General features: G+C 31.6%; 1 protein-coding gene across 1 annotated transcript in view; it reads right to left on the bottom strand.

Moving 5' to 3' along the window:
• The window catches only part of LOC146527227 (uncharacterized), a 110,225-nt gene that overhangs the window by 56,334 nt on the left and 26,584 nt on the right, over positions 1–27,307 (bottom strand). The window contains exons 2-5 of the mRNA XM_085205917.1: positions 24,188–24,278; positions 13,634–13,757; positions 8,147–8,232; positions 5,950–6,045 (exon numbers count right to left, since the gene is read on the bottom strand). Of these exons, the coding sequence (XP_085062043.1) occupies positions 5,950–6,045; positions 8,147–8,232; positions 13,634–13,757; positions 24,188–24,262 (381 nt within the window). The 5' untranslated portion in view covers positions 24,263–24,278. The remainder of the gene's footprint in view (positions 1–5,949; positions 6,046–8,146; positions 8,233–13,633; positions 13,758–24,187; positions 24,279–27,307) is intronic.

Below are 27,307 nucleotides of genomic sequence, written 5' to 3'. Positions count from 1 at the left end.
AAAATACAATAAAAAATAAATATAAAAAAATCATTATATTGATAGAAATATATATAAAATTTAATAATAATATACTATCTGTAAGGTCAGTCGTGGCACAGGGGCACAAAGTGTGACTGTTAAACCGACTGGTAGTGAGTTCGATTCCCACTCGAGGAAATGAAATATTTATTTAAACTTATATTTCCATTTCTTCGCTCTGGTGTCGAGGCAAGGCGCGGTGGAGAGTTCCATGACTCAACACGCAATGCTGTGTACGGGATACAGCGTGAAGCTGATTTTATTTTTAATTTGATATATTGTCAGCCTACCAGCTATCTTAACAGAAGTAATTGTAAAGTAATTATTAACAGTAAAAATTTAAGTAATTGTTAATAACAAAATAAGCGAAAATTAAAAATTACTTAAACAAAATAATAAAAAATAAATAAATCCTCTTTACGGTGTATCCCACACACAGCGGGGTAGACAGAGGGAACCTAGTGTTAAGACACTCAGTTCCCCTCTTTCCATCGAACTCTGGAGGCATTGCGTGTTGAGTTATTCCAACAAAATACTAAAATTAATAATAAATATATCAGATTTCTAAACGCCAGCATACATTAATTACTATCTAATCTGACAACTGTCATTTAATCAACAAAATAATAACTATAGCCGAGATTCATAGATAAATATAATCTATTTTCATATATAATTAAATATCATCTTAAGAGTAATAAAACATAATATTATTGACCATAATAAAAAAGTAAATACCTAATTATATTAGATATATTTTATTGTAATAAGGCGCTCATATTTTAATGGTTTTTTTGGCCTGGGTTTCATGATTTTACTGGTTTTAGGAACACTTGTGACGGCATAGAACGAAGTCGACCTTGGGATCATATCAATTCAGATTGGTACCGTCAGCACTTAATAAACTTATTGTTTATATTTTTTCCAAGACATGTTGAACAATGAGTCGTTCAATAGAATTGCTTGTGGGTGAAACAAGAACTTACACCGAATTGTTCCAATGCCTCCCGATGGGAGCTGTCTCTTCCATGCTATTGCATATTCTTTGTTTGAGCGTATTGATATACAACAAACTAATAAATTGCGCGAGACTATAGTAGAGTACGTATGTCGTAACTGGAATGATTTAAGTATCTACACTAGCGCTTGAAACGGGAATCCTTACTCTTCTAAAGAAGACATGCTTTGCTTAACTACGTACGGAGCTACTTCCGAAATAAAGGCTGCAGTAGATTTGTACAGTACTAGCGGACGCGCGCAGCTTCGCTTGCTTATTGCTTAGGGGTGAATTCTAATAAACTTTGAAACACGTATTCAATAAAATATTTTTAAGAGTCTCAATTTCAAATTTTATAAAAATCAGTGGCGATTTAAAGATTTTTCTATATAAAATTTTAACCCCTTGTTTACACCCCTAGGGGATGAATTAAAATAAACCACGAAACTTATGTTCAATGAAATATTTTTAAGAGTCTAAATTTCAAATTTTACAAAAATCGGTGGCGATTTAAAGATTTTTCCATACAAACTTTCAACCCCTTATTTGCACCCTTAGGGGGTGAATTCTAGAAAACCATGAAACACATGTTCAATTAAATATTTTTAAGAGTCTAAATTAAAAATTTTATAATAATCGGTGGCGTTTAAAAGATTTTTCCATACAAACTTTCAACCCCTTATTGGCACCCTTAGGGGAAGAATTCTAGAAAACCATGAAACATGTGTTCAATTAAATACTTTCAAGAGTCTGAATTTCAAATTTTATAAAAATTGGTGCCGATTTAAAAAAAAATCTATACAAACTTTCAACCCCTTATTTGCACCCTTAGAGGGATAATTCTGGAAAACGATGAAACACGTGTTCAATTAAATACTTTTAAAAATATAAATTTCAAATTTCATAAAAATTGGCGCCGATTTAATTTTTTTTCCATACAAACTTTGAACCCCTATTTCACCCCTTTAGGGTAAAAATTTTTCAAAATCCCTTCTTAGTGGATGTCCAGATTACGAAAGTAAATATCTGTCCAAATTTCACGTTCCTACGCACAGCGGTTACGGCTGTGCGTGCGTCTTACCTCAGTCAGTGAGGACAAGTCCTTTTATATATATAATATAGATAGATAGAAGATTAAGATAGAAGTGTATTATCACAATGGTGTCCTACTTGGTTTATTCGGCGAACAGAAATGTCCTATGAAGCCCTTACTCTAAACTATGTTTTAAAAAGAGGAACTATTGAGTTTCTTGCCGTAGTAGCTTCCTATAGGAAAAGTACTTGTAATGGCCAAATTGAATAAAGAATATTTTGATTTTGATTACATTATAAACCTTTCTACTTATGATTTCTGTACAAAAAGTAATGATATCCCGTCAAAAACATAAATGTAAAATGTAAGCCAAGTTCAGTAATAAAACATATGCTTAACGTAATATCTGACTTGGCCAGTTTTCATATAAATTTACAATAGAATCTGAATAGAATAGAATTTGAATACATTTATTTATATCGATGTAAATTAATTTGAAAACTGGCCAAGTCAGATATTACACATAAATAAAGTCTCCAAGTTGTAAGAAGAATGGACATTTTCAGTTGTTATAAAATATTTTATATTGTTAAAAATAAATTTCAAGACTGACCATTGAACTTGGCATACATTTACATCTCACTTCTTTTATCGCTGAAAGCATATGTTTTATTACTGAACTTGGCTTTCATTTTACATTTATGTTTTTGACGGGATATTTTTTTTCCTTTACATTCTTGCAAAAGCAACACTTAAGATATTAAGTCCCACACAATTGAGAACTTAGTGAGAATAATCTCTGTCTATCTTGCTATATGAGGATAAAGGGCTTGGCTGAGAATAAAGAAATATTTCATTAAAACTAGTTTAAATAGAATATTCTCATTATAAGTTATTTCCATATGAAATTAGTTCTACAATATTTGTATGTACCTAATACCATATTTTATCTTATAACTCTATTAATACACTGCATCAAAGTACTTTAATAAAAAAATCGTTGTTCCTTTTACCCCATAAATGTGTAGAAACGGCGCCCACTTCACTTATTTACGCTTATTAAATATTAAAACGGTCTGTTCCAGAGTGTAATTAAACAAAGATAGCAAGATCGATTTCAGCGGTCAAAAGCTTAATTAAAAAAATAAGTAAATTAATAAATTAATTATATATATAATCATAAATACAGAAGATTTGTAGGGCTTCCTTCCAAAAAAAAAGGAAAAGAAACGGAACCCTCATAGCATCATTTTGCCATCAGCCGTCCGTCTGTCAAGACCTTTCGTCTCGAGATCACGTGGAGGTATCAAGGAATTGATATCAATTCCTCAAGTCTGCAGTTCTTCGGGGCCCAGAAAAATCAAGTTTCTAAGTCAACGCAATCGAGTTTTTAAGCTTCGTGTAATACGTGGGTATTACACGACAGACAAACTTATATTAGTAGTATATTTCATATAAAATGAGCGCTTACGCTGCGGGCGAATCGTTTGTCAACTTTTATAAGTTCAACTTCCCGTTAACCTACTTCCTGAAATAAGTACGGAACTCTCGGTGAGTGAGTCCGACTCGCACTTCACAATTTTTTTCATTTATAAAGTAAGAATACATAGTTTAATTTATTATATTAAACGTCATCTATTATTACTTACATAGGGAGAGCCTGATTAATGACGGTGGTTTTTAATTAAATTTAAGAAAAACGTAATTTGAGGCCTATGGCGGAGAGTACTGAACGGAGTGTTCTAACATAACCCAGGGTTAAGCTTTATGATACACTACGATTCCTTATTTTCACCAAATTTTGAAATGAATATATTTGAATATAAATACTAAATTTTCCATTATAAATTTCATACAACCTACATTGTTGCAATATATCAAGCTTGCAATGTCTCATGCTAATGTTTATGTAGTCAGGTAGAGTGACCGACATTAAATCTGAAATACCTTTATGCCAAAAAGATTAAAATTCTCTATGCCAAGTATTTGTTTTTAAATAGGAAAAAATAGTTTGCCTTAAATATTTTCTTTCCCTTTCGTCGTCCATCTTTTCGTCATTATTAAATTAATAATTACAATAAAAAAAACACACTAAAAATAGAAGAGTAACAGTTAATATTTGGAGGTAAGTAATGCTACTTGTAAAACATTACTACTATTTTAAGCTCACTTAGCTGGCTAAGCTACAATCGTAGTCTCCAATTCAAGAGCATCGATTAGAGCCCGTAATTCCAGCTCTACCAATTAACAGAGATATCGTAAAAAAATGTCGTTAATGCTATTTTATAATAATAAATGCACTAAAATATTTTTCGTTTTCATTATTATATACAAGGAATAAAACAAAATATTTATTTAATGTAATTTTAGGTTACATATTAGCCGGATGTCAGTATATATATATATATACAGGGTGTCCCAGGGGTCAACGATAAAACGAAACCAAGTGATAGACCAAGTCGTGACAGTTATCAGAAAAATATAAAAAAAAATCTTTGTCATGTATTTTTCATATTATATTGATTTTAAAAAATATCGGAAAAACCGACACCCTGTGATGGTTTTTCAAGTCCCAGGACTACAAATATTACTCTTTCTTATTTGTTTTTTCTGTTATATAATCATGAGTAACTCTTCTGTGAATTACAGTTTAAGATTGAAACATACCTGCATCAGTTTTCAATAAAATATCGTGTTTTTGCCAAACATTAAATTCAAAATATTTACTACACCCAACTTTAACCGACTGTACTATAAAAAAAATGTACTACACTGTTTTTGCAAGTAACTTTAAAAGTTGGCACATTTAATTTGAATTCCGAAATGGTACGACACTTGCTGGATTACTTCTTTGTTGAAGAGAGAAAAATCGAAATACACGATAATCGGGATGACGTTCAGCGTTTTGGTATCTTTTCCGATACATTCTAGCTGCAGCATTTGCGTTACATAACCATTCTCCATGAATGCAATGCATATTGGCAATGTGTCAAAGACCGAGTATATGGCCTGCGAGAGCTCGGACTCGAGCACTATCCTTATAAGTCCTGGGCCAGCCCCTAAGTCGAATAAGCGTTGCCTGGGCTAAGTGGCGGGAGGTCACTGGTGTGGTCTGTGATCGCAGGATACCGTCTAAACTCTTATCCGGCCAAGGAGATCATGATCGATGCCTCCAGACTCGTGCATGACGGATCCAAGGTACCTGAACTTTTCCAACTTAGGGTTTGGCAAAAACACCACATTTTATTGAAAACTAATGCAGATATGTTTCAATCTTAAATTGTAATTCACAGAAGAGTTACTCATGATTACATTACAGAAAAAAAAATGAAGAAAAAGTAATATTTGTAGTCCTGGGACTTGAAAAACTATCACAGGGTGTCGGTTTTTCCGATATTTTTAAAAATCAATATAATATCAAAAATACATGACAAAGATTTTTTTTTATATTTTTCTGGTAAGTGTCACGACTTGGTCTATCACCTGGTTTCGTTTTATCGTTGACTCCTGGGACACCCTGTATATATGCATTTACTTAGTGTAGGCAATTTAAGAAATTTATAATTATACTAGCGGCCCGCTCGCGGTTTCACCCGCGTGAACTATGTTATTATTAATTTCTGTCTCCATGACTACGTCCTAGTGACGTCTATGCAAAATTTGAGACTCCTAGCACTTGTAGTTTCTGAGATTTCGTGATGAGTGAGTGACCTTTCGATTTTATATATATAGATAGAAGACAAGAAGAAAAAATATCGATCATTGGGACTTATGGGATAAAGAGAGTGCTTTTTATTTTAGACGAATTTCCAAAACGATTTCCACGTTACAGTATTTCAGATTTGCTTATAACCATAAATAATTATTTAAAGATTTTAAGCTTAGAGTTAGTACTTACAGTTTGTAAATAGAAGAGATACATCAAGTTGACAACTTCAACTGAAGTTTCCAAGGCCATAGCGAAAACCCATGGCAGGAGCATGAATTTTATGTCCTAAAACAAAATAGAAATATTATAAGACAAAAATAAAATAAACGAAAATAAGATTTATTAAAAAACATGATTATTATTTTTTCCATCAGCTTCACGCTGTATCCCACATGTAGTAGGGTAGGCAGAGGGAGCCTAGTGTTAGGACACTCCGTTCCCCACTTTCTGCCGAATTATGGAAACATTGCTTGTTGAGTGGCAGAATGTAACGTCGCGCTTTGACTCCATATCAGAAATGAAAATATTAAATATTTCATTTCATTGAGTGGGAAAACGACCGGTGGGACCGGTGCCAGATGGGCCGACGACATAAAGATGTTGGCGGGAAGCGGATGGATCCGAAGAACTGAGGATCGCGTGTGGTGGCGAGAATTGGGGAAGTCCTATGTCCAGCAGTGGACCAAAGATGGCTGTTGATGATGAGTGATGGTGAGTGAACCCACAAACCTGTCACGCTTACAGTCACACTCTTGTGCCTTGGCACCAACAATGTAAGGATTTCACTATTATACTTTAACAATAACAGATTCCAACTTCATATTATATAGAAAGTAAAATTGTATTGTAAAGATTTTCCAAGAAGATATAGAAAACGCTACAAGCAGTGAACATAAGGCGAGTGAACATCGTGAACGGAAACGTAAAAAGTAATTTATTTTATGAGAAAGACAATTTCGACAAGATATTTTTATAAAGCTTATTTTTATAACTGAAGCATCAGTAAATATGAAATAATTGAATGGAATATGAATTTAAGCTAAAAGAAAAAAAGTTTTATTTGTTTTGTTTTTGTTTTAGTATTTTTTAATATTTTTTAATATTTCAAAAAAAGTAACGACAGATACAGACAGCTTCACGGCATCCATACACTGTAGAAATTCCTACCGTACGAACGAAACGCTTTGAGGCTACATTCTTTATCCGCACTGCGAGAGATTGGAACTCACTGCCGGCAACTGTATTTCCTGTGACATACAATGTGGGGGTTTTCAAAGATAAGGTGAATAGGTATCTTCTAGGCAAGCGTGCACCACCAGACTTGATGCGGTCAAACGCAAGCCTATTCCATATATAAGAAAAAAAAAACGACGAGTGAAAATTAAAGTTAAAGAAATGAAATATTTTACCTTTATAGCAGGGTATAATTTTCTTTAATATATACATACATAGTTCACACATCATAATTAATGTCTTGCTATAAATTGTAAGTACAGTACGAAAAAGCTAAAACTTTGTAAATTCTAAATTTCTACGCTCAAATGGCTCAACTTTGTGTAATCATAAAAAGGAAAACTGCGCACGTTATAACAAATTATATGGCATCTGGTGAAAAATTTAATTTGTTTTATTTTTATTCTTCACTTCTTAGTTTTGGATGGGAATGAAAATAAAAGATTTGTACCTCGCAAGTGAAATGAAGGTTTTGAAATTTGCACTTGCAAACTTTTCCACACGAAATGCTTATTCTGTAGCTTTTTTGTGTATATGAGTTTTAAAATATTGTAATACAAAAGCAAAGTTGGAACTTAAAATTTTATTTACATACAATTTTATTTACAGTAATAGAAAAGAATGTTTTTTTTTTCTGACTTTACATTTTTAAAGTACTTCACATTTTTAAGGTATACAAATATTTAAAAGAAAATGTAAGGAAATAAAGACTACTACTAACCTAATACAAAGCAATTTTAGAAAATTTTGTAAAATGTTGAATATTAATATAAAAAAAATATATTTTGGATTTTATCCTAGGTTGTGATATAAATATTTATTATCCTAGATACCTAGGATAAAATTCAATATAATATAAATATTTTCTATCTTGAAATATGAACAAAGAATTCACTGGAATATTAAAATTGCAAAATATAAGTTGCGAAACTTAAAGCATAGCGTAAAACTCACTCTTTTAAATAGTCTCCTGGATGAATAATTTATATGAATTTTAGCTAGAAGTTTAGAAGGTATTTAAGCATCTTCTTTACCGTTTTTATGGAATTTAAAAAGGATTTTTAGAAAGTGGGGCGTCTCTAGCAGCGGGTCATCTATCCTGGTTTTACTCTCTTTTTTAACTACCTACTCACATTCACAAAAATGTATTTACCTTGTACACTCCAAATACGAGTAGGACGCAGGCGATAAGTCCAAGAGTGCTGCAGGCGAGCAACGTAATGTTCAGGGATACTGTGACTGAAACAAATAGAAAACAGTCGTAAGTGAGTTTTGTAAAAGTTACTGTAAGTAGCTTACAGTAACATTATATTGCAAAACGTAAAATTTAAATTTTTTAGAAAATGTCCTGATGACATATTTTAACATACATTATGATAACAACTGACCTGCAGTTATTTTTTAAAAAAGCTCGGTGTTTACACATTTAGATCATTTTTAACAAGCCGTTTGCATATAAAACAAAAGAAAATTAAGAATTATACTTTTAAGAAATTATCGTTTAAAATATTAACAGGTAATTGTACAGTAATTAGACATCTTTTGTCTATATGTTTAGCTTGAGAAAACGTCAGGATAATAAAATATAAAAAGACTAGGTGAGGATATAATTTCTATATTAAGTTCAGCCAGAAGATCGTTTTTAAATTTCATTATGAATCACTAGACAGTAGAGCTCACCGCCATGACGGAGACATACTGATGTCTCCGTCTTTTTGTGCTTTATGTCTATAAAGCACAAAAATCTCTACCTTTTTAATATATTTTCGACTGAAAAGTAGAAAACGGAGTGCCTTGACACTGAATTATCATAATTATATACAATATTTATTGTATTAAAAAAAATTCTATAGTAATGGTAATTTACAATGATATTCGACAGCATACAAAAGGTTTTTTATTATGGATAATAGGTACCGAGAGAAAGCGCGCGGAAATGTGTCAAGAGGTATAAAATTCTACGCCATCCCACGCTGCATTTGACCGACTTACAACAGTCGTAGCTTAAAACAATATTTTGTAAATATAAGTAATAGATTATTCAAATATTGTAATGAAATAACTTAAATTAAATTAGGTTAACATCTTCAAGTTAGAGTTAATCTTAGAAACGGTTTAACCGATTTAGATGCAGTTCTTACTATTGGGTTTTGATAAGCTTTACTTCACATTTGATGTTCTTGTTTTTTATATAATCAGTTAATAAATGAAAAAGTTATATCAATATTTGCATGCCTGCACGCTCTATATTTAGATATCAAAAGAACTTCCGGAACCACTAAAAGTTTGACGTCGAAATTGAACCTACAGTCATTTACAGACTCGTAAGAAGCCTTGTCAAAGCCTTTTCAGTTTGCATTCTGGTTTTGTAACCATCTAATTGATTTTAATTTTCAATTACAAGTAAATCCTTACGCCTCGTCTCGATTTAGTTTTACGTTATTAATTGTTTCTAAACTAATTTACGCAAATCAAGCCCTCCTTATTTGTTTAATATTAATTTATGGGAAACCTAATTGATAGAAATAATTTAATTATTGGTCTACTTAATAAAATATTTTTTTTTAGATTATCAAGATATGAGTAGGTACTAATTAACATTATAATGATTAATGCTGTTAAGTACGCAGTAAAATTACAACTGTCAAGTTACTTTACCAAAAACTGCAAATCTCCCGTATTAAGCAGGATTTGCAGAGAAAATTTATTTCTCTTTATTCGATCTACTTTCGGAATACCTAATTAGGAGTCGAACCCAGAGCCATAACGTGTACAATTATAATGACACTTTTAAAAAGCGCCAAGATAGCGTCAATTGTATTTTTTCTAAGGGACCTACTACATCATTTTACATTTACAATTCTGAGAACTAATATAAGCAAGATCTATTAACTACAACTATACACAAGAAGTTATTATTAATGACGATTTACTCGGTAACCAAATAGTGCTTAAAAATAAAATAATATATATAAAATGTTGTTTGGTACAAATATAATATATTAACTTTGTATCAATCAACATTTTAATACTTTAGAAAGGTCACGTAAAAAACATGAGGACCCCCCGAAGGGCATATATGAAGAGGTTGATGACAGTGGACGAGGCAAAAGAGGTTTGTAGAGACTGTAGCGTTTGGCGTTCCGTTCTCTCTGACTACCCTGCTAGGGATAAAGTGTGAAGTTAAGTTAAGTAAGTTAAGTTATAATATCACATTTTATTATGCAATCAGTGAAAATGCAAATATATGTCAAATTTTACTGTCAAGTTTGATGAAACTTTAATATAATCTACATATACTTAAATAAATACGTATAGTCAACGTGGGCAAAGCCGCGAGGGGGCCGCTAGATAAAAATAAAAAATAGGAAAGCTAAAGAAAAATAGTATAAAGTTTAGTGATAGGGTAAATTTTCCAATTAACCTCTAAATTAGCTACTACGACATGTTAATTAAAAAATTTATAATTATCAAGTTGACGCAAAATAGTTTGCCTTAACCACTCCAATATCCTATCCTATATCTTATAAAACAAAGTCGCTTTTCGTGTCTGTCTGAACTTTCTAACTCTTCTTCTTTTAAACCACCCAACGGATTTTGTTGCGGTTTTCACCATTAGGTCGAGTATTTTTTGTAGAAGGTTTATATATAGTTTATTATTTGTACATTCTTATGTAAATTAACATAAATACGATAAATATGAATAAAGTCCTACCCGTTGAGACACTTCCGCGCATGCGCTGCTTTAATGGTAAGTACTACATGAAAGAAATGTACTGGAGTATTGTTTCTCTTAATAAGATCTACAAAAAAGTCCGCGACGGCATATTCATATCTTTTAAGAATAACGTGTAGTGATCATTTTTCTGTCTAAAAATAATAATTTCAATATATTTTTTATTGTGAGGGATATTTTTCCATAATGGTATTAATCCTTATCCTTTAAAATACTTTATTAATTTTCTACGTTAAACGAAGATAAAATTTGCTTTTACACAATTTCGAAATTGCGAATAGTTTTAGAGAAAAACGCATTTAATTGTTGGCACATCACGCCGTTGACACTTCAGCTGTATCGACTCAAGTTTTACTTATCCCTTACTCTCAGCATATAAATAAGTATATTAGTTACGTTGGCCATTTAATGTAGATGAAAACTGTCTTTTACTGTTTTTCATTTTAATAAGTACTTTAGAAGTTGTACGAAACGGCTCGCCAGTCGCCATGCGTCCGCCGCGCCCGCCTGCCTTACACGCATCGGTGGTTCTGTGGTAGAATGCTCGCCTGCCACGCAGGCGGCCCGGGTTCGATTCCCGGCCGATGCATTCTATTTAATTTTTCTCACAGGCAGCCACGTAGTGCTTGCTTTTCATCAAGGACAGAGTACCCTCTTCAGCATTAAGCACAAGCAAAAAAAAACCGCCTGCCTCTATAGCGACGAAGATTTAGATGCGTTTGCACGATTGGATAATTGGAGTTGAATATAATACATTCAGCGCGATATATTTTTTGTAGTAGTTATTAGTAGGTAGGCTTTTGTTTATAATTTCTTCCGTTTAAAAATAGTCATTTAACTATCTAAAAATAGTCATTTTTAAATATATTTTAATAAGTACTTGAAAAGATTAGTAGCACAGATTTAAAAATACGGTGCCTATTAAAAAATCCTTGCTGTGTAAAACAATTGGAAAATCCTTATTGAAACTACGAGAATGCGGGTTGCATTAGGGTTTAATTAATTTTCACATTATCTTAAGTGCTTTGCAAACATACATTATATGAATAATCCAGTAGTTAAAGCGGGCGAAGCCGCAAGGGGGTCGCTAGTATAAACTAATTAAAGAACAACCACCAAACAAACCACGTTAACTTGTTTTAAAGTAAATAACTTTAAAATACGTAGAATTTATATTATTTTTTTCCACATTAAAAATACGCATATTTGCACAGATTGTGGGTTCCGCCACTCAACACGCGAAGCCTCCATAATTCGGCGGAAAATAGAAAACGAAATGTCATAGCACTACACTAGCCCTGTCCACCGTGCTGTGTGCGGGATACAGCGTGAAGCTGAGTGATAACATTAGTATCTAATATTCATTTATATTTTTATGTTTATGTCTTCAAATCTTATATGCTATCACGGACATAGACATAAGCTATACTGATAACCATATCAATTTCAATGAGCCATATAACTCACAAGCCGCACCTTGCATTAGGTAGATTAATGAATTGAAAAAAAAAATTACATATGTCATTTTACACGCCTACTAAATACTTTATATGTCTATTTTGTAACAATAAGTATTTTCTGATAGATGAAATTGAGGCTATCGTTGTGACCGACGAATGCCACAGGTTCAATCCCCATTAGGGGAAACGATTATATAGAAATTATTTTCTTTTCCTATAAAAAGGCCTACGTGGTGCTGCGCCACCAGGGTGTAACTGTAACGGTTGTGAGTTCGATCCCCACTCGAGGAAGTGAAATATTTATTTACGTTTATATTTTTATTTCTTTGCTCTGGTGTCGAGGCAAAGCGCGACGTTGCATTCTGCCACTCAACAGGCAATGTCTCTAGAATTCGCCAGAAAATGGGGAACTTTACCCTGCTGTGTGCGGGAAACAGCGTGAAGCTGATTTTTTTTATTATAAAAAAGACTAGTATGAAAAACGTTAAAGTATGAAAATATACTAAGTTGCATAGTCAAATAACCTTTAGTCTTATTAAAAAGTCAAGCGGCACAAATTGCTTTTTCTCCAAAGCTGTGTTATAAATTAGATTTTTATAATAACCTAATAATTGATTTTCCGATGTTATATATTTTCATAAATACCATCTATTTAAAAAAAACCGTTCAAGTGCCAGTCGGACCCGCCCATCGAGGGTTCCGTATCAATTTCAGGACTGTGGGTAAACGGGCAGCACAACTTACAAAAATTGACATACTTAAGTTTGCGGGTTTACGCTCTCATTTTATATGAAATGAACCGCAAATTTAACTTTGTAATATTTTTTTCTGTAAATTAAAATGTATCTTTCTTATTATTTTTTGGATGTTCTTCTTTATTTGTACTGTAAGTTCTCAATTAACACCGCGCGTATGTAATAGTTATCCTGAATGGTAACCAAATCTGCTTCCATCGCGTTTTCAGTTAGAAGCTGTCTCGACGTACCACGTAGGTCTCGTTCGCTCTTGCTATTTTGATAGAGCAAAATTTTAATATGGTTATATAAAAAGTAAAATTCTTTTTTTTTCAATACTAGAGAATCTATATACTAACTTTATTATAGCTCATAACACTTGCGACAAGGACAATCTAAGGCAAAGGGCGCAAATCCTATAATGAAGTTATAAATCCTCAAATGATTGACATCGAAATTCTAAGAAACTTTAAGACGACAGATTAAGTGCGACTCGAACTTATTTACCTATTAAGTTGAGATGAATAAACTGAGAAAAACTATAAAAAAAACGTATAGCTTTGTAAAGAAATAACTGAAAAAAAAGAGTATTGTCAATTTTCTTAATGACAGATTGGCTCTTAAATTTTCAGGCCAGCTCCCAAAAATATATAATAAATTATTTTTAGTTTACAATTGAATTAGATTCTATAAAAGATATGCTTACATACTTGGAGTAATCTTCTCTGGTTCCAAAAAGCTCTCGGACTCAGGGTGTGTCATGTCGCCATTCAGATAGCGTTGCTCAACTTCGATGAAGTGCCCCATAGTCACAATTGTCACTGAGAAATATATCTGCAAAAAAAAATACAAATAAATTATTACATATTACATTAATTTTACTACAATGCGTATAGAGTATACGTTAGAATAAATAAATCAGCTTCACGCATTATCCCGCACACAGCAGGGTAGACAGAGGGAATATAGTATTAAGACACTCCGTTTCCCACTTTCTGCCGAATTCTGGAGACATTGCGTGTTGAGTGGCAGAATGCAACCCCGCGCTTTGCCTCGACACCAGAACGAAGAAAAGGAAATATAAAGGTAAATAAATATTTCACTTCCTCGAGTGGGGATCGAACCCATAACCGTTACGTTACAGTCACACACTTGTGCCACTGCACCACGACGACCCCACCTAACTATACTTTAGGGTAAAGACTTTTCACTTTTCGATCCCGATACAATGTACTGCCCACTTAAAATTAAAAATATTATATCAATATCGGAAACAGTCACAATCTTATACAAATGTTTATTTCTTCCGTACCCTATTACACCTAAACAGCTGAACCGATTTGTATGAAGTTTTGTGGCTATATTTCAAAAAATCCTAGATGTTTGGGAAATATAATTAAACTCCCTCTACTATATAAAACACGAGCTGAGCTATAGTAAATCGAGAAATAACACCTAAGCAAATTCTGTTTCGTATAATGACATTTTGATGGTATTATAAATTGAAAGTACGGGACATCTGATGTGGGTTGTGGGATCGATCCCCAATTGAGGAAATGAAATACTTTTATTAGTTATATTTTCATTCCTTCGCTCTGGTGTGGAGCGCAGCGTTATGTTCCGCCTCTCACACAAACACACAATACCTTCAGAGTTTGGCAGAAAATAGGGAACGGAGTTTCTTAACACTAAGTTTCCTCTGCCTGCTGTTTGCGAGATACAAAGTGAAGTGTAAAATAGCAAATTAGATGAGTAAATGTTATGAATTTAGAGTGAAAAACCTATATAACCAATATGGTTATTGTGACCTAAAGAAACCTAAACCTACAATAAAAAAGTCCTCACACATAATATATAAATTTAGATCTATTTGGTCACTATTTTATCTGTAAGTAAAATATATAGGACTGTAGACATTACCAAACAAATTGTTATCTAATGCCCGGTCTGGATCTCTTCTCTGAGTTGAGTGTATCTAAAGAATATTTATTTTATACAAACAATAGAATATACTAGTTTAATATAGTATAACTCAAAAGTATATATAAATAATAATCGGTAAAAAAAGGTAGAAAAATATTTAGTCGAATTTATGAGCTGACAATAAAAGTAAGAAATAACACGACTATTATTCATTCGATATCTCTTATTAAGGCAAAACAAAAGGATGGAGCTAAAATAAATTAAAATAATATATATTCAATGCAACACGAATATTTATGAAATAATATAATAGATAAAAAAGTTTTTTAAAAGTTCGTTGTCGTAACCCTCTTTACAGAGCGGTCGTCATCACAAAGTGATGTAAGCCACTCACAAGCATTCGCCATATATCTCTACTTTTTGTTTTTTAAAACACTACTCTTTAAATTCATTATTATAATTTATTTATTTCATATTTTTAATTTATGTATGCTAATTTTAAAATACCATATTTTTCATTTTATTTTAATTCCTTCCAGTAATATACTTGTAATGTGTGATGTATAAGAAATCACACTAAAAATTAGATATTCTTATGTTTAGATACGATACGAAAGCAATTATAGATATCAATCACTAAAGCTTAAGGCATTGTTAGACTTTAGTATGTTCCAAGATTTTATTATTTTATAGCCACTGAATTTATATATAAACAATCAATATATATATATATACTAGTGGACCCGGACGCGGCTACGCCTGCTTCAACTATTAGAATATTTTCGCGTCGGTCATACTCATACTATGCCACCCGAAGGTTAGGTCATTTTGAATCAGTGACATCTCCTTAATTATTTATAAGAATGTTATGCAGTAAACTATAATTTCAATCTAGATAAAATGCGAAAAGTGACTATTATATTTATATTAATAAGTATGAATATCAAAATGATAATAAGAATGAATATCAAAATGACGCGGTAACGAACGCGGTCGCGTAGCAACGCAACGGTTGTTATTAACGTGGCAGAATAAATTGCATGTCAAATTAGAAAATATTATAATATATTAGTACATATGTGTAATGTAATGTTATATATAGCCTAGCTGCATTTTTCAGATATATATATATATATATATATATCTGAAAAATGCAGCTTTCATACAAAACAAAAACATAGTAAATCGGAGCAGTAGATCCAGAGATCTTAGCGTTCAAACAAACAAACTCTTCCGCTTTATTATATTAGTATAGATAGTATAGATAGTAACTATTTACTATCTACTTTCTATTACTATTAATATAGTAAATTATAGTAAATATAGTAAATTATATATAGTTTTATAGTATAATAGTATAGTATAGATTGCATACTCGTATACAATACCTTATAATAGGTTCTAATAATTAATTTGTACGTATGTATATAAATTGCTTTATAGTTCCATTTTGTATATTAATCAATGACCCGGTGCAGCAAGAGGAAGGAAGTTTGGTAGTATGTTATGTTCATCTGTGACAAATGTAGTGGAGAATAAGGTTCACATACATATACAGTGTATAAACATAAACCCTACTACATTTCGCTGTCACCTATGCTAACACCATAAGGAGTTTGCACAGACGAAAATATTATGATTGAGGAATTTTGTAGATAAAAGTTCTTATATTCATGAAAAGTCTAACGTAATGTTTATACTCATATTCTGAAGTAACTTCTCAGAAAAGTTTAAATTAACTTCACCATTTTCAATTTCTTTTCTTGGTGCAATCAAAAAGTCTCTATTTTTATTAAATTATTCTTAAATTAGATTAGAACAAACTGGCTAATTGTTCAAATATGTCAAAATAAAAAAAAACTGTGTATAATTTTGTGTTCCTTTATGTAATGATATTAAAATTAAATTAAAATATATATGCAAAAGTAATTGACAGGAATATTTTGATGAACAGTCGCGACATAAAGGTATATGGTATAAAACCATATTAAATGAACTTACCCGTTATCCGTGGTTTAATCAGTCTAAATAAAAAGAAAATTCATAGTGTGTTCTTCTTATTGGGTCTGTCTTATACGGATACGTACTGGAATTGTAATAGTATAGAGCATATTTATCACGTGTTGGTGTAATATATACGGAATGAAGCCCAACGTCATCCCCTGGTCAGCCCCTCTTCATCCAATATCCTGTAATGTTGGCATTTGCAGTAGAATCCTTGCAGAGCCCTAGGTAAAGCTCTTGCTTTGTTAATTAACATGTATGTAGATTGTTGTTTTGAGTGACATAGTCAATGTTATAATTAAAACTCCCATGTTATTTGTAGATTTAAAAATATATATTATTAGAAACTTTATAACAGTTATAAAACAACATATTATATAAATGATTTATGAATTTCATGAATTTTCTAATCTTCTATATATAAATACTGTAAGAAAATGTAGAACAGTGCATTGTATTAACTTTAGAGAATATAAAGGCAATCTACTACTTCTTTACCGTTTGTACAATCAATTCCAAGTTTAGATTTCACCAAGAAATCTATTCTGCCCTGAGAAATCTATTTAAATGGAAATCATACGGTCACTAGATAAGTAGGTATCCTTAACAATAAATATTTTAAATTATTACTTGTAGTTCGATGTTAGTTCCTCGTATTCCATCAATATAATAGAAAATAGAGATATTAATGAATTTTTGAATTGATTGATTTGTTTTTTTTTTTTTATAATTTATTGAGAATACTGAAATTTACTCAGGTACAATTAAGGGCAAAAATCTACTTAATTAGTATATAGTTACGTTTTTCTATATAAAATAAAAGTATGTATGCATAACATACATGCATATGAGAGGATTTTCATCATTATAATCTAACATACTATATATGTTTATTCGTACCGCCAACCCGTCGTCAAAGTTAGTTGCAGTTTCCATTAAGCATGAATTATATTAAGCTGTGGTCGTTTTTTTTAATAGGGTGACAAATTTGTTTTTTTTTTACTTAGACCAAAAGCTTCCTCTTCTTACTTCAGCCTTCAGGAATTTTTAATAATAAATATAAATACAAATTTTGGAGAATGATGCCGACTTCATATATGTGTTAATTACTTAGGTACTAAAATAATTTCAAACTACTAAAGCGATTTTGATGAAACTTGGACTGTTACTTGAGTTGGAATATATTTCATTTAAATTTAAAAAAACCGGATGGCGCGAGTTGGGCTTATCCACCGAGGGTCCTGTACAAAAATTGGAGGTCTCGAGCTGTTTCTGAAGTTCAAGATTAGCTGAACTAGCTACATAACTAGCTTTAATACCAAATTCTGCTAATAATGCCATTATTTTCTAGGAGTTAACAACAAATGTACAGTTTTCAATTGTAGCCAAGTTTCATAATTGTAGGCCAACCGGAAGTACCTTATTATTTTTGGCCGTAGATTTGAGTATGTGGTTTGAATTTTAACTCGATATCTCCAAATGACAGATAGACGGACGGACGGACAACAAAGTGACCTTAAAAAGAGTTCCTTTTTTCCTCAATATGATTTTTAGTATCAGAGAAACTTAACAACAAACATTCATTATAATAAATAGTTTTGAAAAGCTTAACACATGCGCTTCGCCAGTCTTGAGACATTGCGTGGCGGAACTAAACGCCGCCCTTTGCCTCGTTGCCAGATATTTCATTCTCCGAGTTGGAGTCGATCCAACGACCGTCGCGTTTATGGTCCTACACTTTTGTAGCTGCGCCACCGACGGTCTCTAAAGTTGTTTCAAAGTTCAAAGCCTTAATATTATAAGACCAAAATATTATCAAATTCGAACAGTATAATAAATTCAAATATCAAACTGATATCTGAACGCGGTTAAAAATATCATAAACATCGAAGAAGAGAGAAGAAGTTTATTGAAATGGAAATACTTAAAAAAATATGCAATAAATGTATTACTTGTTTTTTATATTTAATGAATAGAATATATTCTATTCTATTGAATAAAATAAAAATAGAAAACTTAAATTTTGTCTAATAAAATTTGCCACCCTACTACGTCACAGCTGTCTAGTCGTCAACTCGTCACATGGCTATCAATAGATCTCAAGCGCAATTTGAAATATAGCTGAAACTGATTTTAAATAAAACTACTGACGTTGCTATTTTCACCTTATAGGTAATAAATTATGAACTAGATTCATTTAAAATTGAGTACTATTTTTTTAATATCATAATCCTATTTTTATACTTCTAGAATTATTATAGTAAAATTGACATACAAAATCTTTTTTTAGTTTATTCATATTGCTGTTATTAGTAGGGAAAAATATTGAATATATTCTATCTTCAGATGAACTCAACGTCGTCCGAGAACCCAGATCTCGAGATCTTCAAAGTTTTCTACTTTAGCTTTTACGTCCATCCATCAATAGATATGAGACTTATTTGACTTTTGAACAAAAAGAATGTATGTTTCGATGTAATTTAGTTTCTTGTTTCACATAGGATATGTTTTATTTACACATAACAAATATCAGTTTTTCATGTCAGAATTTCAGTGGTTCAGCAGAAAAACTCGGATTCTTGAAGAAAATTGGCTACTACCACCACTCAAGAACATTATTCACAGCTTGTATTAGGATATCTTTATTATAAAACTAGGGGCCCGCCCGCGGCTTCGCCCGCGTGAACTATTAGTTTCTGTCTCAATGAGTACCTACGTCCTATAAGTGACGTCCATGCTAAATTTGAGACACAGCATTTGTAGTAACGAAGTTTCATACAAACTTTCGACCCCAAAAACAACACCTTAGAAGTCGAATATTGCAAATTCCCGTCTTAGCGAGCACCTATGTCCTATAAATAACTCCTATGCAAAACTTGAGATTTCTAGCACTTGTAGTTTCTGAGATTCCTTGATGAGTGAGTGACCTTTCGATTTTATCTACTTAAGTCAATATAATGTGTTTATTTCACCTTCATTTTCAACAAAAGATGTATGTATATTCACTACTTACACAAGATTCTTATCCAAGTTTTTCGTAGCGCATATTAAAATATTTGACATTGTGAGCTTCCGGAGGAAACTGAAGATGCGTAAGCTATATTACAGGTACGCACCTCGAAAAATCAATATCAAACATTTAACGTTAACGTTACTTAAAATATATAATAAGTACTTATTTATTATATATTTTATTTGTTTTTAGCGTATTTGGTATTGAATATTGAAATGGAAATTGTTTTATTTATTTGAATGTATAAAAAAAATAATTTAAAGTTTAACTTATCACTGTATCCTGAGACATCCCATCATCCGATTAAGAAACTTTCTTTCCCCACTTTTCTCCGAATGTTCGAGGCGTGTTGAATGGCAGAAATTTTTTAAGGTTAATTATTTCATTTTCCCAAGTGAGAATCGAACTTGTAACGGTCGCGTTTACAGTCACAACCTTGTGCCTCTCACCTAGATTCATGTGTTAATTAAGTATTTGAACTTCAAAAACGCTTATTAAATCGTGCGCAAGAAACTAAACTTGATGCGTAAAATTACCATAATATAAATATAAACATTTTATAAATTTAATATTTTTTCCTATCTTATAAAGGGAAAATTAATAAGTTGCCTTTTATTATTTCTTTTGTACTTTTTTTAGGAAAAATGTTATAAAATGTAGTTTCGTTTTGTAAATCGAAATGGGGATTTTTAAACTGTTTAGTTATTAAATGGAACTTTGTATTTTATCTATGAATTTTTGAACTATGATCATCCTTCCATATTATAGCATGTATAAACATGCAATTTGGCATCTCACAATATAGTAGTACTAGTGGACCCGGACGCGGCTACGCCTGCTTGAACTATAAGAATATTTTCGCGTAGGTCATACTGTGCCGCCCGTAGGCTAGGTCATTTCGAATCAGTGACATCTCCTTAATTATTTATTAGTATGTTATACAGTAAACTATAATTTCAATCTAGATAAAATGCTAAAAGTGACTATAATATTTATTTTCATAAGGATTAATATCAAAATGTCGCGGTAACGGTTGCGTAGCGACGCGACGGTTATTAACATGGCAGAATAAATAGCATGTCAAATAAGAAAGTACTTTAAAATATATTAGTTTATATGTGTAATGTAATGTTATATAGCCTATAGCACTTCTGAAGAATGCAGCTTTCATACAAAACAAAAACAATGTAAATCGGACCAGTAGATCCAGAGATCCTAGGGTTCAAACAAACAAACAAACTCTTCCGCTTTATTATATTAGTACTAGCGGACCCGGACGCGGCTACGCCTGCTTGAAATATAAGAATATAATTTCTATAGAAATATAATTTCAATCTAGATGAAATGCTAAAAGTGACTATTATATTTATTTTCATAAGGATCAATATCAAAATGACGCGGTAACTAACGCGGTCGTAATAATGTAATATTATATAGCCTATAGCACTTCTGAAGAATGCAGCTTTCATACAAAACAAAAACAAAGTAAATCGGACCAGTAGATCCAGAGATCTTAGCGTTCAAACAAACAAACAAACAAACAAACTCTTCCGCTTTATTATATTAGTATTAGTATAGAAGTATAGATTAAATGATATCATAAATCTTGTATACTTTTTTGTCAAAACGTCAAGGCAAGCCAGCGTATGGGTTACCTGATGGTAAGCGATCACCGCCAGCCAGTGACCCCGTTTAACACCAGAGCGCCTTTAGGATGGTTGCTGGCCTTGTATATAGGTACTTATATAGCTTTAACCTTACACGGTAAGTCTTGTTCACATTATTTTAAGAAAATTGTTGGTTTTTATATGATGAAATCTAACAAATCTACATGTATTTTATATAGATATGATTTCAGAACTGTAACAATTTTGTAAGAAGTTAAATTCAATAGCTAAAAAAATATCTATATATAAAATTTTGTAATAGTAATATTTACTTGATTTATAATTATTTTTAATTTATTTTATAAGTAATTGGATTGAAATATTTTAAATATTGTAATATTGTCTCAGACAAAATACAAAGAAAAGTTTTAAGTTATCGTGTATAAGTATATCAGTTACAGTACAATATAAATTAAATGTTTTTTTAATTAAAACAATTTTATTGTAAATAAATTTATTTTAAGTTTGCTGTATTGTACTAATCAAGCCTTTCTTCTTTTTTTTAATATTCACCAGAGTTAGAAATAAAAAATATGAAGTTCACCATTTTGCTGCGGCCGCCATCTTGAAATTGCATTTTTTACTTAATTAGCCAAGATCTTCCATTTAATAACACTGAAAAGTGTGTTTTAAAAGAATATAAAATCTACCAATGTGTAGCGGCGGCCATCTTGGGCTTGCAATACTATAAACATATTAATATATTGTCATCAGAACTAAAGATATACACAAAATTTTAAGCCAATCGGTCAAGGGGATGGGGGAGAAATTTCAATTACTAGAGACTTCGTCGCCCACTTCAAACTAAATAAAATCGTTTAAATTATAGTCGTCTGTCTTGACGTCTAGCCTTTTAATGAATCGAAAAATGAAAATGAAATCTACCCAGTCTTTTTTTTTTATTATATATTTCAGTCTATATTATAAAAAGGAAGACTGGGTGAACATTTTCAATTACGAAAAAACTGTATATGTATGAAAAAATATGGCATATGTTACAAGCATATAAAATATATATTTTCTTTATTTTCACACATTTTTTTTATTAAAAATCCTATTTATAGTCTATATAAGTCTTGAAAATGCAGCAAATAGGTTGTTTAAAGATTTGCATAACGCTGTTTTGTTTGTATCAGCGGTTCAAGGACGGCGTAGCTCTAATAGTGCACCTGTATGAGTTTTCTAAAGATATTTTTTAATGTGAAATGTTACTTTGAATAATAATTTTGTCTTTATCCATAGCTTGATTAATTTTAAAGTATAAATTTATGAATTATTCGCCTTTCAAAATTGTTTTGAGTCTAGTTGTTCGATTCCTACTCGAGAAATTTAGTACATATTTCCATTTTCTTCGCTCTGACGTCGAGGCAAAGCTACAACACGCAATGCCTCCAGAATTCGGTAGAAAGTGGGGAACGGAGTGTCTTATCACTAGATTCCATCTGCCTACCTGCCTACCTGTGTGCGGGATACAGTTTGAAGCTGATTTATTTATTTACTTAAAAGTTATTATAATTAAAATCTAATTCGACGGAAAGTAAGACTACTAGTAACCAACTCTGCTGCTTGCGGGTTACTGCGTGAAGATGGTTTTTTTTTTTAAATCTATATCTTTTATAGAAAGTCACTTATAAATTTATTTTTATCTCAACCTCTCAAATCTACCTCATATACATAATCCTCTTTAAAATATATTGGTTCGTAAGGTATGTCAATAACTGTGGTGGGTATACTTAACGTGACCATTTATTCGGCTCAAAACGGGATATCAGTTTTTTTGTTTGTTAACTAGCAATTTTATTAATTTTTCAACTATTGTATTATAAAGTAACATTTGACTATTTCGTGTCGACGACAGTTTTCGTTTTTTTGTTGAATCGTGCTTTTGATTTCTTGGGTGCTTATATATATTTTTTTAAGTATACTTTTAACATTTTAAGGCTACTTTTCTTTTCTTTCTTTTTTACCTATGGCTAGCAGAAAGATTGCACGTATACAGAGAGCTTTCGATTCTTTTAGGTATGGTATGACAATTTTTTGGGAGCTTTCGTTTGTTTTATTGGATTATTCCATTCGAATAGTTCTTGACAATGTGCTTGGCCATACCGAGATAATCGACGCGGCGAAACGTGATTCGACCGAAAAACGGGACATATTTACGTGCCGGTGCCTGCTTTGGGGACACACAAGTGAACAACGGGACGGTCCCGTTCTCATATAAATTGTATGTAAAATTGATATATTAAAGACTATCTATTATTGTTCTCCTTAAAAAATGAGAAAGAAATATTTAAGCTAAAGTCAAAGCAATAATTGGACGTTCGTCCCAAAGGCAATATAATTTTGGAGATAAAATATAAAACCGATAAAAATATTATCTTATCCTTATAGAATTCATTGAGATAAAAAGAAACTAAAAAGTTATCAACTCTATGAGCACTGTTAATAAAAGAAAAGGTTCTTATTTTTATATAATATATTCTTTTTACTAGAACTCCAACATTAGTTACTAATAAGTTAATACGAAAAACATATAAAATTAACAATATTCAAAACATACTTAAATCTTTACTCAATATATTACTTAGGTCTTTGAACTTTTAAGCGTTCTTACACAAGTACACTACGGAATAAATTACAAATTATTTTTAACTTACCAGAGTGTAGAGAGCTGAAGCGTAGCACCCTCTACGAAGGCTTCGCCAACAGCAACACGACTGTATTATAGGCATGATGATATTTTTATTCCTGGAACAAAAAAATATATAATATAAAATTTACAGTTCCCTTCCGTTTGTATAAGTGGAGAAAACGTAGTGTTAGTCCACCCGGTTCTTCACTTTTTGCCCCAATTTTCGAGATACTGCATCATGATTGGCGGATATTAACGCTGCAAATTCTTACAAACGTTTAATATAAATTTAATCAATTTTACCATTTATATGATCATTATAATTATGAGTATAATTTTCTACCTGAAACCACCTTCAAACCACTGCGTTCATAATTTAATTTTGTTGCATGGTAGATTATATATTATCCCATCAAAAACATAAATGTAAAATGAAAGCCAAGTTTTGTAATAAAACGTATCCTTTCAGCGATAAAAGAAGTGAGATGTAAATGTATGCCAAGTTCAATGGTCAGTCCTGAAATTTATTTTTAACAATATAAAATATTTTATAACAACTGAAAATGCCCATTCTTCTTACAATTTGGAGACTTTATTTATGTGTAATATCTGACTTGGCTAGTTTTCATAAGAATTTACAGTAGAATCTGAGTAGAATAGAATTTGAATACATTCATTTATATCGATGTAAATTAATTTTATAGGCATAGTTTTATTAGGCATACATTTACATCTCACTTCTTTTATCGCTGAAAGGATACGTTTTATTACAAAACTTGGCTTTCATTTTACATTTATGTTTTTGATGGGATATCATTACTTTTTGTTCAGAAATTATAAGTAGGAAGATTACAAGTACTTTTCCTATAGGAAGCTACTACGGCAAGAAACTCAAGAGTTGCTCTTTTTAAAACATAGTTTAGAGTAAGCGCTTCATAGGACATTTCTCTTCGCCGAATAAACCAAGTAGGACACCATTGTGATAATACACTTCTATCTTAATATTGTACAAATCAACTGCACCCTTTATTTCGGAAGTAGCTCCGTACGTAGTTAAGCAAAGCATGTCTTCTTTAGAAGAGTAAGGATTCCCGTTTCGAGCGCTAGTGTAGATACTTAAATCATTCCAGTTACGCCATACGTACTCTACTATAGTCTCGCGCAATTTATTAGTTTGTTGTATATCAATACGCTCAAACAAAGAATATGCAATAGCATGGAAGAGACAGCTCCCATCGGGAGGCATTGGAACAATTCGGTGTAAGTTCTTGTTTCAACCACAAGCAATTCTATTGAACGACTCATTGTTCAACATGTCTTGGAAAAAATATAAACAATAAGTTTATTAAGTGCTGACGATACCAATCTGAATTGATATGATCCCAAGGTCGACTTCGTTCTCTGCCGTTTTCACAAGTGTTCCTAAAACCAGTAAAATCATGAAACCCAGGCCAAAAAAACCATTAAAATATGAGCGCCTTCGTACAATAAAATATATCTAATATAATTAGGTATTTACTTTTTTATTATGGTCAATAATATTATGTTTTATTACTCTTAAGACGATATTTAATTAGGGGAATTGTGCTTAAGATGACATACTTTTTGTAAGACAAATATTTCAAATAAATAAAGTCATCTGAGAACAGCATATTGCGTATTATTATATATTTCATAATCAACGAAATTATTTTAGTTTCAGAACAATCATCTTTCAAACATCATAAAAACAAACAAAAATCGCACTTAGGTCGAGCAGTGTAAGACGACATATCTACAGGGTAAAATGACATACTTTTTTTTTTTTTAGTATGCCACTTAGTATGTGGCATAAAAACGCCATCATTATATGTCGAGCATAGTTCACAAATAAATAGTTTCTTCTTTGCTGAGGGGCTTTTAAACAGTATTGACGCCAGATTCATACATGTTGCAAATTTTATGAGGTTGGATTCCGTTATCAGTCACTTCCTTTTCCAAAAGGGAAATAAACTTCGTCACCTGCGGCTATTGAATGCCTTTGCTCTAGCAGCCTTATCCATGTCTTCTTGTGACCAATATATATTCGTTTGTAATTGCCAGGCATTTTGTACGTAAAGCAAAAAATATATATCGATTCTATTTATAAGGGTAAGATAGTATGCCATCTTATACTCACGTTTTGTATGTCATCTTACCCAATAGATATATGAATTTAATTTTAACCGTTGTGACAAAAGTTTATAGGTTAGGATGCGCTTTTAGCGTTAGTTGTGTCATATAATAATCCTATTTAAACGGTTTTATTTACATTTATAATAAGTTCAAATAGAAAATCTTTATCTTACATATCTTTTCACCATCAAGCAAAAGCGAAAGAAAATTTGTTGCAATTGAAAAAAACTAAAACATTAATTATTTGCCCATCTGCATTCATTTGCACCCATACTGAATTTAAGCACTAGCTGCATCTACAGACACTCTCTAAAACGTCACAAGATCGCACTTAGCGCTAATAGTTTCATCAATATTGGTAGTGTGTCATCTTATCATAGTATGCCATCTTGAGCACAATTCCCCTATATATGAAAATTTATTATATTTATCTATGAATCTCGACTATAGTTTTTATTTTGTTGATTAAATGACAGTTGTCAGATTAGAAAGTAATTAATGTATGCTGCGTTTAGAAATCTGAAATAATAATTATTATTTTTTTCTAATTTTATTATTTTGTTGGAATAACTCAACACGCAATGCCTCCAGAGTTCGATGGAAAGAGGGGAACTGAGTGTCTTAACACTAGGTTCCCTCTGTCTACCCCGCTATGTGTGGGATACATCGTAAAGCAGATTTATTTACTTTTTATTATTTTGTTTAAGTAATTTTTAATTTTCTCTTTTTTTCTCTTATTTTTTTTATTAACAATTACTTAAATTTTTACTGTTAATAATTACTTTATAATTACTTCTGTTAAGATAGCTGGTAGGCTGCATATATCAAATTAAAAATCAAACCAGCTTCACGCTGTATCCCGCACACAGCAGAGTAGACAGAGAGAATCTAGTGTTAAGACACTCAGTAACTCCACTTTCCATCGAATTCTGGAGGCATTGCGTGTTGAGTGGCGGAACTCTACGCCGCGCTTTGCCTTGGTGGAAATATA

Source organism: Heliconius melpomene, chromosome 21 (assembly GCF_056956725.1).
Source record: "Heliconius melpomene rosina isolate 202511_hmr_F chromosome 21, ASM5695672v1, whole genome shotgun sequence".
NCBI classification, from domain to species: Eukaryota; Metazoa; Arthropoda; class Insecta; order Lepidoptera; family Nymphalidae; genus Heliconius; species Heliconius melpomene.
Note: the sequence above shows the minus strand (reverse complement) of the source record. Positions and strands in the feature narration are given on the sequence as shown.